Here is a 14,617-nt window from a genome sequence, read left to right as displayed (position 1 = left end):
GGGTATCTAACCTTCATGGGGCTTTTAGCTCGTAGCAGTTTTGATTAAAGAAACAGTGTTTCACCCTTCCCTAGTTTGTCAGAAATCATAGAATCATAGAGTCATAGAATTGCCCAGGCCGGAAGGGATCTCCAAAGGCCATCTAGTCCGACCCCCCCGCAGTCAGCAGGGACACCCCCAACTAGACCAGGTTGCCCAGGGCCTCGTCGAGCCTCTCCTTGAATATCTCCAGGGATGGGGCCTCAACCACCTCCCTGGGCAACCTGTTCCAGTGCTCCACCACCCTCACAGTAAAGAACCCCCTCCTCATCTCCAAATCATTAGAAATAGAAAAAATGTGAGACTTGCTTTAAACCTCACTCGAACACCAACATCTTCCAATTATGAGCTCCAAGTAAGCGTCCCAGCTGGATTAGTGGGGAGGTTAATCTCATCAGGCTCAGTAACGTAACGTGTTTCATGGTGAGTTGTGCCCACAGAGATGTTCCTGTGCTGCTAAGACCCTGCAAGAGGCACAGGGTGCCTGCTGCTGCCCTGCAGAGACAAGCAGCATCACATCAGTCCTGAGAAAGGTGTTCCACGTGTCCTGCTTTTCTGGATCAGCAAAAGAGCTCCTCAGCCACGGTGCTGTGAAGTGTAACACCCTGCTGGCTGCAAAGGGACCAAGTGCTGCCTGCCATCGACAGAAAACCACCACAGCAAGGCCTATTTGCACAGTTTATAATAAGACAAAAAAGAAAGTCCAAGTTCTGTAACTTGAAATTTGGCAGACAATGGTTTCAGACACTGAAAAGGCTCCTTCAGAACACCTCGTACAACCAAAACTAATGACAGCTTCAAAATCTAAATCCAAATACAAAATTAAACGTGTAACATAGAAGTCTTTAAAAACAAAACTCTTTATTAAGAATAAAATCATACAACTTGCAGTAAATTCCCTAAGGACACGATATATTACAGAGCTGGACTTGTACTAAGGAATTGAAATGGCAAACGGGCTGGAAAGGGCAAGAAAGGGATTCGGGAGAGAAATGCTCTTTTGTCAAAGTGGAAAGACACCACAAAACGTCTGTAACTACCACCTGCCCCTCCCGGGATCCCCACAGCCTCCTCTGTAGCCACCTCCTGCTCCACGATACCCCCCTCCTTGGTAGCCTCCCCCCCCTCTGTAGCCTCCCCCCGGGCTCCCGTGGTACCCTCTTCCTCCCGAGTGCCAGCCCGAGTAGCTGTACCCGCTGTACCCTCTGCCTCTGTAGCCAGAGCCACGTGGGGCACCTCCCCAGCCTCTGAAGCCACCTCCGTTGTCGTAGCGAGCCATTTTGGGGGGGCGAGGGCCATCTCCGAACCTGGAGAAGAAAAACATTATATACTTGATGCCATCTTATGGATTCCTTTTTTTTTTTAATATTAGAGGAATAATCAATTGTCAAAATACTCAGTTAAGACGCCTCTATTTTCTGTTAACAGAATCACAGAATCACAGAATCTTCTAGGTTGGAAGGGACCTTAAAGATCATCTTGTCCAACCGTCAACCTAACTGACAAAAATAGACACCCACACAACAAACAAGGAGCATCATCACTAAACCATACCTCCCAGCACTACATCAACCCGGCTTTTGAACACCTCCAGGGATGGTGCCTCAACCACCTCCCTGGGCAGCCCATTCCAATGATAACCCTTTCAGTGAAAAATTTTTCCTAATATCCAGCCTGAACCTCCCCTGGCGCAACTTGAGGCCATTTCCTCTTGTCCTGTCGCCTGTGACTTGAGAGAAGAGACCGACCCCCATCTCTCTACACCCTCCTTTCAGGGAGTTGTAGAGACCAATAAGGTCTCCCCTCAGCCTCCTCTTCTCCAGGCTGAATAACCCCAGCTCCCTCAGCCTCTCCTCATAAGACTTATTCTCCAGACCCAAATACGATGTTTGAATTACTAGTTGCACTTTTGTGCCTCTTCCACTTCAGTAAAGAGAAGCTGGGAACAGCCTGCTGTGCCACATGAGCAGATCTCAGAGGGATCTACACCCAGGATAGAAAGCTTCCCTTCAATCCTGCTTCTCCAGCTCACACAAACACCTGGGGAGCCCTGGTCCCCTTTATGTGAACACAGGGAGCTTTATTTTGCCCCTCACAGAACACAGTGAAGTGTGCACCGAGGCTCTTCTTTGTTTTGTTCCTTAAATTACTAACAATTCACAGGTGTTTTAATTTTTCTTTGCTTCAGGAGCAAGACATAAAAACAAGGGGCAATAGAGGGGTAGCAAGCACAGACAGTATTTATTTCCAGAGACAAAGATAAATAGGTTTGCCCAAAATAAAGTTGGATTATTACTTTTTCAGGACATTGTGTTTTGGGAGAGGTGATGACAGCTTTTATTCCTGAGAGCTGCTTGTCCTTCCTGTGGAAACAGGCAGGGATCTGTTCACATCTGACTTTGAACATGCCAATGTCACATACGCTCTGTGGAAACAGGCAGGGATCTGTTCACATCAGACTTTGAACATGCCAATTTCACATACACTCAGAATCACAGAATGGTCAGAGTTGGAAGGGACCGTAAAGATCATCTAGTTCCAACCCCCCTGCCATGGGCAGGGACACCTCCCACCAGACCAGGTTGCTCAAAGCCCCATCCAGCCTGGCCTTGAACACCTCCAGGGATGGGGAATCCACAGCTTCTCTGGGCAACCTGTTCCAGTGTCTCACCACCCTCACAGGAAAGAATTTCTTCCCAATATCTAATCTAAATCTCCCCTCTTCCAAGTTAAAACCCTTACTCAATGTCCTGTCACTGCACTTCCTGACAAAGAGTCCCTCCCCAGCTCTCCTGTAGGCCCCCTTCAGATATTGGTAGGCTGTTAGGAGGTCTCCTCAAAGCCTTCTCAGAAATACACTTCATACTGACTTTGAAACAAAAGCCTGGAGCTTCTGTCCACAGGAGACAGGACTCTCCTGGCAATTTCAACTCTGGGCTGCTGCAGCCACTCTGCAGGGAAAGAGCAATGGAGCTGACAGCTCTGACCTGCTCTCTTGAGGCTCTCGGTGTCCTTGGGGACAAGTGGCAAGTTCTCCTCACCCCAGAGCTCTAACTGCCCAAGCCAAGGGAGTCCCACCAACCTTGCATTGGCAGGCAGGAGGCTGATGCCCGCGGCGGAGGGCCTGGAGAGCTGACGGATCACACTCAGCATCCGCTCGTTGGCCGGGTCCAGCTGCCCAATGATCTGGGGATCTTTAGTCACCTCCACGACAAGAGCCTCCATGGCAGCACGCAGCGCGGTGATGCAGGCAGCCGCGCTGTGGGGCATCTTCAGCTTGATCCTAGAGCACAAAGAAGTACATTAGAGGTATCACAACTCCTGGTACGAAAGATGTTCTGCAGAGTGGCTTTTCACTGAATTTTAGAGTTGGAAGGGACCATAGAGATCATCTAGTCCAACTCCCCTGCTGAAGCAGGATTGCCTAGAGCTAGAGCATGTTACTCAGGGCTGCATCCAGGCGGGTCTTGAAAATCTCCAAGGAAGGGGACTCCACACCCTCCCTGGGCAGCCTGTTCCAGGGCTCTGTCACCCTCACCATGAAGAAGTTTCTCCTCATATTTGAGTGGAACCTCTTATGTTCCAACTTGTGCCCGTTGCCCCTCGTCCTCTCACTGGGAACCACTGAAAAGAGTCTGGCTCCCTCCTCCTTCAACCCTCCCTTGAGATACTTGTAGGCGTTGATAAGGTCTCCCCTCAGCCTTCTCTTCTCCAGACTAAAGAGTCCCAGCTCTCTCAGTCTCTCCTCATCAGGGAGATGCTCCAATCCTTGAATCATCTTTGTTGCCCTTTGCTGGACTCTTTCTAGTAGTTCCCTGTCCCTCTTGAACTGGGGAGCCCAGAACTGGACACAGTACTCCAGTTGTGGCCTCCCCAGTGCAGAGTAGAGGGGGAGAATGACTTCCCTTGACCTGCTGGCCACACTCTTCCCTATGCAACCCAAGATACCATTGGCCTTCCTGGCCGCAAGAGCACACTGTTTACTCATTGTCATTTTACTGTCCACCAGGACCCCTAGATCTTTCTCTTCAGTAGTTGCCTCTAGCAGGTCCACCCCTAACCTGTACTGGTACCTGACATTTTTCTTCCCTTTTTTTCTTCTTTTCATTGAGTGCTGCACACACTGAGCCAGAAATCTATATTCTCATCGTTGAAATTCTAATTTGTCAATGAAGGGGTGTGAAATCCCAAAGGCAAACTTGCAAGATCCCTAAAATGGACATCGTTAAAATATAACTATCCTTCTGTTTAAATTTGCTCTTGAGATTTAACACGCTCAGGTAATGAGAATACATAACCCCTAGTGTCAAAACAGAAAGACACAAAAATATGAAGTAAACTAAAAACATGAGGCTCCTCAAGATTTTGGAAACTCCAGGTCAGCCTCAAAAATATTAGTGAATTAAATTTAAACAATTCTTCACCTCCATTTTACTGACCAGGAGGAGAGGGAAAAGACATCCAGATGTTATTTGGTCAGGCCATAAAATGGACACTGCCAGAGGCAACCACTTCTCTCCTCAAGCTGTGTTTCTGAGACTTAAAAACAAGGTTTCCTCACCCTCTGTCTGAAGAAGACGCCCAAAATACAGAGTACCTCTAATTCACATTCCAGTTAAAGGGGAAACCCCCCCCACAGTTTTAATGGAAATTGCCTGATATTGTATTTTCAATTTAAGCAGATAACCTGCCCAAAACAGGGCTGGCAATATAGACCCTCCCTTCCTCATAGGAAACAGAGGTGATGATGCCCTCACAATTACCCTGTAGTAGTGCACAGCTTGCTCTAGGGTTCCTATCCTAAAGAGATCTATGTGTGCGTGTGTCAGCAGCTTTCACAGACCTCAAGACATTGTAAGCCCTGAGGAGGTCCATACCAGTCATCCACCAGAATGAGCTCCCCATCTGACAGGACTTTCTTGGAGGCAAAAAGCAGCAGCTGCAGCGGGCTCACCAAGGTCATTGCTTTGGCAGAGATGGCTCGTGTTCGAATCTGCAGGTGGAAGAGGAATACCACTCTTAAAATGGAAAGCAGATCTTCCTCTGATCACTGAAACCAGAGAATTGTATAAAAGGAAAAACCAGCGCCCCAAAACAATCTGGGTCTAATGTTAGGAAATGACAAGTGGACATGTGCATAACAAATTGAATGGTGGGCAGATGCTTCCATGGATTCAGCACTGGCTGGTGCAAAAAACCACCAAAAACTACCTGTCATTTAGAAGCATTCATTTTTCTGTAACTGCACGTCTGCAACTATGTAGCTGACACTGCAGAAGGGCCATCTCATGCTTTATCAACCTAGAAATGCCCAAGGCGTAGCTGAATTGTCTTCCCACCTTTTCCATAGCTGGAGTGGGATGAGAAGCTCATGTTGCTTCTTTGGCAGGGTCCTACACGTGCAAATTTGGAAGCTGCTCCACGTCCAAGCAACCAGCCTGCTTTGTCAGTTTATAGAAACAAGACCTTAAGCTTGTACTTTAAGTGAGCACTTGGACAATAACCAGCCATCTGACCTAAGTTAGAGATAACACCAGTGACTGCACAGGCTGTTGTACTTTAAGTGAGCACTTGGACAATAACAAGCCATCTGACCTAAGTTAGAGATAACAGCAGGCTACTGCCCTTCATTTTGAAGAGGGACTGAAGAGTGACACTTAGGATTTCAGCCTCCCACCCTGACAGCTGCCTCTCTCCCTCCTTCCTTTCACACTGATGGGAGCATGACGGGCAGAATTCGTTGTACTTGCTTGTCCTCAGGGAGAAGATTTGCTCCTGCCTTGAAGATACCACACATACTCAAGAGACAGAAGCTGCCAGAAGTTGGAAACTGCGGCAGAAAAACGGCCACAGCAAGAATTGTTGAAATTGAAGGTCACAGAGAGACTGCCAAGTGCAGCAGGAAACAGGCAACCAGAGCTCAGAAAGAAACTTTCTTTCACAAGTACATAATGGGTAGGGAGAGAGCTGCATGTGAATCCTTCACCCCACTCACTGTCTTACCCACTCTAGAGCCACCACCTTAGTCACTCTTAGTTCCCCACATGTTATTTTGATTTAATAAAGTATCACTTTTTTGCGTTCAAAGTCTTTTGGCCTGTTTAAGGGAGCTCACTTTACAGAGGTTGTGGAGGCAGATCAAAGCTCTGGCCCCACCTGGGATCCTGTCATACATAAAGGGTGAAGAAGAGGAAAAGCCTCCTCATAGTGCAGAACTACATACATGGAAATCCCAGGGATCAAGCTGAGGCCCCAGCCAGTACCCAAAGGAGTCAAAATTCCATTTATTAACAATGAAGTGGATTATTTACCATTACTAAAATGTTGCATGTCAGCAAAAAGGACCGAGGGTACAAAAATCAGCATAAGCAGTAATTCTGAACAGTGCAGACAACGTGACAAAAAAGAAACACTTACAGCATCACCTCTTGCTATGAGATCTTAAGAGGCTCTCCTTACAGCAAGAGGCCTTGCTAATTCAGTGCTTATTCTCAAAAACAGCTAAAGGTCCCAGGAACCCCCAGGAAGGCACCTCAGGGTTTTTCTGAGATGCTTGGGAGACAGGAGTTGTCCTCAGGAGATGACAAACATGCCAGAAAGGGAGCACCCCACTGCCATATTACATGTTCCTATTTTCTCTCTGGATTCGTAAGTAGCAAAAGGTGATAAGGGCAGAAATTCTCCAGGGCTTAATTAGTATGGAAGAGCTCCTAAAGCAACCTCTTACAGAAGACAGGAATTTAGATCTTTCTCTATGATTTGGCTGTTGTCACAAAACTCACAGGAACTGTCTATGCAGTTAAGGCCTCTACTTCTACTGAAATTGGTTGACTGAAAGTTAGTGTAAAGGCTGAGTGATACTATGACCATATAAGGGCCACTTTCTGGAAAAAACAACCAAACCAAACAACTCAAACCAAGCTAAACACTACCCAGTGCATCTTTCTTCTTACAGCTTTTTTATCCAAAAGGGCCTTCTTGGACAACCCGTCAGCACATGATCAAGAACAAATTCCAAATCTTTACCTTTTCTCCAAAAACAAAGAAAGGTGATGGATACTTGATGTCCTGGCTGCTGAAGGGGCAGTTGACAGATGACTTGTGGATGAGCGCGTTGTGCCCCTCAGTGGTAAGAATTTTCCTCTTCTCCTTGTGGTAGCAGACATTGGGGTAGACCCCGAAAGCAAGCAGGGAGATTACAACATCCAGATTATTATCTGGTCCAGTGTTGTTAAACGGTTGAGTCATCAAACATTCTGTTGACAGAGAACAGAAGACTGGCTCACATCCATGGGTCGTGTAGGACAGCACAGCAGAGCTGGTTAGGATCCTGGATCAATGCATTTTCTGATTCAATCAACTGGTAGATGCTCATCTGTTCTCAAATGACCTCTGCACTCACAGCGTTTCAGTTCTATATTTTCAACTTATTCATGGAGAGCAAAATCTGAAAAATACTACTACAAAGAGATATTTTTCTCTCCCAAGCTCTTAAAAAACAAGGAGAGAGGGGTTTGCCCAGAATGTGCTGTACCACAGCATGTTTCCTGTCATTTGTTTTGGAGACAGATCTTTTCAGGGAGGTCAGAATGGATGTTTTCGTTAGTTTATTTGTTACAAACCTCCCCAGAGTCACTGGTGGCTTGTTTTCAGGTCATCTTGCCCAGAAATAAAGTTAAGGATAAATGCAGAAATGACCCAAGTAGCATGAGGAAAAAAAAAAAAAACCTACAGGAATTTAAAAAAAAATAAAAAATAAAAGGAGGGGGAGATGAACATCTGCTGAATCCAGCGAGCCATGCCATTTAACTGAGCAAGCTCCTCAAGAACATTTAGACAAATTGAGAACCTGGTCAACTTTAAGAAATTTTTTAAATTCCTTTTCTTAGAAAATTGAGTAACAGGCCACACTAAGGCACAACCAGAAAATGTGGCACAAACCCAGAAAATCACAGGGCACATATTACACTGTTTAGTTCACACAGACCGCCCCCTAAAGCTAACGAAAAGGAGCAGGGGAAGCAAAGCACATTTTGGAGAAGGAGAAAGGAAGTCAGGGAGGTAATTCTCTAAGGAAAATTGCTCAATAGATTTTTAATCCTGCAGCCCTAATCTCAGCCTCCAAAATCTCCCTATGCTGTACCACAACCACGACAACTTCTCTGGTTTAGATACGAGAGAGTGAGACAGCACTAAAATCGCATCTGAGCACAGCTGTAAAAGCAGAACAGCTTTATGTCAAACCCACTCTAGGCCTCTGTGCTTGTGTGTTCATCATAGATTATCTTTCTTTGTTTATTTCTTATCTCAGAATGAAAAAATGCAATCATTAAATTACTATGTCCAAGCAGAGTCACCTTCAGGGAAGCCAGAATTAATAAGTATCTCTTTCAGCTGGACTTTTGCTTCCCAGGTCATTCTAAGAGTAGCCATGCTGAGTCTTTTGTGTTCACAAAATCTTTTTTCTGCTTCTTCACCACCCATTCTAAAAAAAAACAAACAGAGTGAATCAGAAGTCTGTTCAAGAGAAGGAAAAGTGCAACAGTCTAGCTGTCATAGCATCCAGTCTGGTCACAAAACTGCTCACCCCGCATTACCCACAACTTCTCACCAAATTTTGTGCCAGGACAATATACCTTGCATCATCCCAGGCTTGGAAAACAGAGAGCAAAGCAACGTGATCCGAAAATCTGTTCCCAGCAAAATTCCTATGGACGTAGCCCAGGCGTTTGCCTTCATTGATGAAAGGTTCAGGGAAACAGGTGGCCGCAGAGATGGTACAAACAGCATCTCCCACACTGAAAGAAACCACAAAAGGTACCAGGATTGGCTTTATTCACAGTATTGCTGCCAGCAGCTCTTACAGACCCTTGATACCAGTAAAAGCTTCTCCACTAGAGATCTTAGTAATTTGGCCCCTATCTACCAGTTCTTCCCAGAAATACTTCCCCAGAAGTGAATGTTAAATTAGCTCCAATTCCAGTACTTTCACAACAGCAAGTGTTCACAAGCCCTTTGTCTATCTTCACTCTGTCAATCCATACTCCATCAATCCATACACCATCTTCTTCTAGTGAAAAGGACTCTACAGCCATCACAGTTACAAACAACAGATCTTTACTTCTGCTAAAGCAAAACCTGTGGCTTCACTTTTCTTCTTATCTAGGCGTCAAATTTCACATCTCCCCACCTCTAGCTCATTGCTAAACTGAAGTATTTACAGTCCCACTCCTTTGTAAGTATTTGCAAGTATTCAGCTTCTAGTGGTCCCTTAGAGTGAACTCTGAATTTTATGACTACTTTATTCCCTATATTGTAAATTACCTATCTTCTGCCCTCATGAATATTCAGATTCCTATCCCCAGTTGTAGCATTTATCACTCGTCTAGATATATTGTTTTGTCTCTTGGTAGAGTGTATGTCTAGAGGCTCAGGAACTCAGAGAAACAAGAAAAAGACCACTGAGACTTACTAAAACTTACTGAAAAATACAGCCCATTATCATCATCTTGCCAAGACGAGGTTCAATGGGAAGTTTGGCTAGGATTCTTCCAAGAGGTGTCAACTCATCATTGGAATCCAGGGCATCAAGCTCTGAAACAAGATCTCTTATTATCAAAGATGGTTAGCTAATCCCAGAAATCCTTCTATAAGAAATTCAGAATTTTAATAATTGTGTTTAAAAGGAACTCCACCTATATTTAAGTTTAATGTTGCTTACAAAATGGCCAACCTGATTTTCAAAACTCGTCTGAGGTCAAATAAATTCTACTTTAGCTTTACAGATGCTTTACTACCTCCCCCACAAATAATTACTATTTAATTAGACATATTCTTTCATTTCTTTTTAGTCTACTTCTGGACCAAGCACTATTAAACTTTTTTCAAGTCCCTATATTTGATCTAATTAATCTAACCTAATTTCTGGCTCACGAAAACCAAAGCAGCCCTATCGCAGTCAACTGTAGTCTTCATTGCAATTGCCAAATCACAGAACCCTCTGTTCATCAAAAAGAGACCACCACAAACTCTCTTCCACAAGGCTTTGCCTTCCCTTCTCTCCTTCCATTACCTACCAACTATGACCTAAGCTCATCCTTGAAGCTATCAAACTGTTGTCAATAATAAAGTCAAACAAGTCTCTATGGCTGTTTCCTGTAGAGTCTGAAGGGGCTCCTGAGTCTCCTCATCTTTCCGGCCCTTTGGCCATAACCATTAATCTCTACTCCATAAAACTATTTTTAAGTTTGCATTACAAAGAAAAATAATAGAAGTATGATCTTTAAAAACCCCTTTAAGATATAAACGAAAAGCACAAACTTATAGATCACATCCTCTATTTACAGAGTACTTTGGGAAACTTCAGCATAACTAAAAGCTTTACATTAAAAAAAAAAAAAGGCTTTGTAGCCTCAGCAATTAAATGGGGAAGTGAACAAATAAAGGACCCCTTAGCCACTATCAAATCCATTTTTTCTTCGTATCTATTAAACTCAAAAGCCTAAAGAATATTTTGAAGAATAGCATGTCTTACCATCCTAAAAACATACTAGTTGTACATACACATTGAAAAAAATCACAGGTCATCCAGGTGGAGGCACATGCAGAAACATCTATTTGGTGTAAAGATGAAAACATTTGCTTTTTCCCCTGGCTTTGCATTTCCTATCTGCAGCAGAAGAAAAGCACTAACAACTTTTAGATCAGAAAGTCATTAAACTTGAATACATATCCCTAGCTATGTTTTTCATTCTGGTCTCCCTTCTTACACAAGCAATGTAGGCCTGTCACACCATTTTTTCATAAAATTAACAATCAAATAGATATTTTAGTTCTCAGAAATTTTAAGAAGGGCTTAGTGAGTGACATTTGCAAAGCATGCTGAGGTTTGAGATTACTGCTTTGAATCTAAAGCATAAATTTAGGGTTCCTCCCTGCTCCCTGTTCCTTGAAGAAACTGGGGAGACAGCTTAACACACCCCTCAGGTTCTCCTGCTTTAGAAGTAAATTGATGGTTGCATGTTCAAAAACTGGTGATTTGATTACTTGACGAAATACTGAGATCTTGGGTCAGCAAACTGTCCAAAGCAGTAATTACACAACAGACTCCTAACCTCTCTTTTTCAGCACTTTTATAGTAGTGTTGTAAATGCCTTAGGCACTGGACTGAGTCTATGTCATACACAGCTGGAAAACAGGAAGCTGGAAGCTAGCATGTTACTGGTAAAACAACAAAACAAGCCTTCAGTTTGAAGGCTCGAGTTTCTTAAAGGAATGACAATCCACTTGGGAACTCAAGTATTTCTTCAGCTGCAAAAGACACTGCCACCCACACGATGCAGCCAGGAAACACCTTGCTGTTTCAGACAGCAGGCTACGACACAGCCCAACCAGGGATGGTAAAGCAGTTTGGAAGTTAGACATTATACATAGGAAATCACTCGGAGTCAGCTCCATTAACAGTACAATCTTGTGGACAAACAAGGATACCTCTTAGTGTTCGTTCTGCTTCAATCACTGCATCCAAAGGGGGTGGTTCAATTGCTTTGGCCAAAAATTGACCAATTCCTCCCAGCCGCAGCAATTTGATGCTCAAGGCAATTTCATGAAGTGGTGTTCGAAACATTTCGGGCGTCATATGAGTTTGAAGTCTGGAATGAGAAGAGAACAAGAAAGCAATTTGATGCTCAAGGCAATTTCATGAAGCGGCGTTCGAAACATTTCGGGCGTCATGTGAGTTTGAAGCCTGGAATGAGAAGAGAACAAAAAAGCCCACATTTTTCTGAAGGCAGGCTTTGATCACCATCATGGCTCATTCCATCAGCATATACTACTGCTCTCCAAAGCAAACACTGCCTCCCAGCCAACCCATCAAATCCCACTGAGCTCCTGTAACTTGGGCTCTTCTACCAGTATTTATCACCCGTGCTTCTCCATTCTCATCTGAGGGTAAATTTACAATGGAAACACACAGAGGGTACAGCCCTCACATCACCACTACCTGCCGTGGTTTCTAGCATGAGCTGACCACAAAGGTTTTTTTCTGGTAGGAAAAAGACCTGATGAAAACAGATGTAGCTCTGAAGTCTTTAGCACAGTATCATTAGTGATCCTTTAACTTGCTGGTTGAAATATGAACTCCCAGGAGCTCACTGCACTGAGCAACAGCCAGCTAGAAAAGGTTTCAGAACACCTTGGACAAATATTCAGATTCAGAATCACAGAATCACAGAATCTTCTAGGTTGGAAGGGACCTTAAAGATCATCTTGTCCAACCGTCAACCTAACTGACAAAAATAGACACCCACCCAACAAACAAGGAGCATCATCACTAAACCATACCTCCCAGCACTACATCAACCCGTCTTTTGAACACCTCCAGGGATGGTGCCTCAACCACCTCCCTGGGCAGCCCATTCCAATGGCTGAGAACCCTTTCAGGGAAAAAATTTTTCCTAATATCCAGCCTGAACCTCCCCTGGTGCAACTTGAGGCCATTTCCTCTTGTCCTGTCGCCTGTAACTTGGGAGAAGAGACCAACCCCCATCTCTCTACACCCTCCTTTCAGGGAGTTGTAGAGAGCAATAAGGTCTCCCCTCAGCCTCCTCTTCTCCAGGCTGAATACCCCCAGTTCCCTCAGCCTCTCCTCATAAGACTTATTCTCCAGACCCCTCACCAGCTTTGTTGCCCTTCTCTGGACCCGCTCCAGCACCTCAGTGTCTTTTTTATGGTAGGGGGCCCAAAACTGGACACAGTACTCAAGGTGAGGCCTCACCAGTGCCCAGTACAGGGGGACAATCACCTCTTGGGCCCTACTCGCCAAGCTGTTCCTGATACAGGCCAGGATGCTGTTGGCTTTCTTGGCCACCTGCTGGCACCACAGTTAGACAGTATCTCTCAAAAGATTCTCTGCACAAGTCCACAAACACTCTTTCCTTCCTAGGCACCATGGAGCTAATATATTTTGGTTTTATATTCTTTGAAGGAAAGGTAACCTTAGAGTCATGAAGTCCCATGATTACTTCAGTAGCCTAAAAAATCAGTTCACTGTCAAAAAAAGCTTAATTAAAATCACTCCACTGTACTAGACAGTAGATCTAAATAAATCTGAGCAATTTAAGGCAAGTTTTTTGATCAAAGCTTTTCAGAGGCTACAAAAAGCTGAACATAAAACACAGCTACGCTCTAAGTGCTATGTGAGAAAAAAGCACTGAAACTTTCATGAGAGAGATCAAACACTGAGTGTAACAGCTGTTTAGATTTCTGCAACTGGCAAAAAGATTTCCATGGCTCTGGTAATTCAGAAACAGCTTGGCACATAGAAGAGGTCAGAAGTTTCAGCAGCAGGGAAGGTGCTAGAGCAGCAATTCAGCACCAAGAAGGGGCTTCCTGGCTACAAAAGGGGGATGGAGGGAAGAGTAACATTTGTCTTTCCTGCTTTTTACCACTTTCATGACAAAATTATGTGAAGATGCCAGGTTTGAAGGCAGACTAGAGCCTTACCCTCATTACAAAGCTCTTTTCTGTCTTGACTCAATTCCAAAGCAGTATTATTTTTTCCTGTGAGGCTCTGTAGGTTGCAGTGAAGCTCTTAATAATAAAATCACAAATTATTTGACCACTTCCTAGCATAACTAAAAGCATGTCTTTTTTTTTTTTGTTGTTGTTTAACCAAAAGATGTAGCCAAGAATTCTAGTGTGAACTAACTACATGCATCTCTTCTCTGTGTTTCCTGAATTTAATTCCCCAGTTTGATCACAGGTAGCACACAACAGTTCTGGCAGAAGTCTTTGAGGTTATTTTATGCTTAAAGTGTGGAGCCTCACCTTTCAAATCGAGCTCTGCTGCACAAATGGAAACAAAATCCAGCACGCACACGTCCAGCTCTTCCTTTCCGCTGCTCCAAATTAGTTTTTGATGCCCAGACTGTGGCATAGTTTGTCATGTTATTATGAGCAGTGAACAGCTTCACTTTTTGTCTGTTACAGAAAAAAAAAACCAAACCAACCTTAAGATCAGATGTTCCTCATCTTAAGTCCTGCCAAATCGGTTCTTATTTTACTCCTTGCAGCCACACTGTTTTTAAGAAGCAAACCACCCCCGTTTGATTAGCTAAGCTTTGGATAGTTAGTCATCTACCCAGAAGGTAAAGCATCACACTCTTCACAAAGCAGTGCCCCAAGCTATACATAGAATGAAGTTTTCACAACTGTCTCAAAAGCTTAAAACTGCCATGCAATCAATGTGATCCCTATGTGCTCAGAGAGCATTCATAGCAAGGCAGGATCTATGACAGACTACAAGAATCTTCCTCTTTTCCACCAGTTATACACTGAGCGTTTGAAATACTCATTTGGCAGACAAAATACTTCAAATATGCATGGAGACCCAGTGACACCTCGCATGAATAGTGCCAGAGCAAAGGCAGCTGACCAGAACCAGCCCACTGAAATGCCAGTGTGGTTTGTAACTGTGTTGAATGGTTAAAGACAATGCAAATTTGTCTTGAGTGAGTTAGAGTCCTCAAATTCAGCTCCGGGCCTATGGGAACACAAGGCAGCTCTGTGTGTTCAGCAA

General features: G+C 44.1%; 1 protein-coding gene across 2 annotated transcripts in view; it reads right to left on the bottom strand.

Annotated features, from left to right (window-relative positions):
- Nucleotides 1-881: 881 nt before the first annotated feature.
- Nucleotides 882-14,617, bottom strand: part of DHX9 (DEAH (Asp-Glu-Ala-His) box helicase 9) — a 30,659-nt gene continuing 16,923 nt past the window's right edge. For both annotated transcript variants that reach the window (XM_014948275.1, XM_014948282.1), the window contains 9 exons: nt 13,867-14,019; nt 11,530-11,690; nt 9,522-9,633; nt 8,676-8,837; nt 8,397-8,524; nt 7,066-7,295; nt 4,917-5,032; nt 3,122-3,322; nt 882-1,346 (listed from right to left, as the gene is read on the bottom strand). In XM_014948275.1, the coding sequence (XP_014803761.1) occupies nt 1,076-1,346; nt 3,122-3,322; nt 4,917-5,032; nt 7,066-7,295; nt 8,397-8,524; nt 8,676-8,837; nt 9,522-9,633; nt 11,530-11,690; nt 13,867-14,019 (1,534 nt within the window). In that variant the 3' untranslated portion in view covers nt 882-1,075. The remainder of the gene's footprint in view (nt 1,347-3,121; nt 3,323-4,916; nt 5,033-7,065; nt 7,296-8,396; nt 8,525-8,675; nt 8,838-9,521; nt 9,634-11,529; nt 11,691-13,866; nt 14,020-14,617) is intronic.

Source organism: Calidris pugnax, unplaced genomic scaffold (assembly GCF_001431845.1).
Source record: "Calidris pugnax isolate Ruff unplaced genomic scaffold, ASM143184v1 scaffold30, whole genome shotgun sequence".
NCBI lineage: Eukaryota > Metazoa > Chordata > Aves > Charadriiformes > Scolopacidae > Calidris > Calidris pugnax.
Note: the sequence above shows the minus strand (reverse complement) of the source record. Positions and strands in the feature narration are given on the sequence as shown.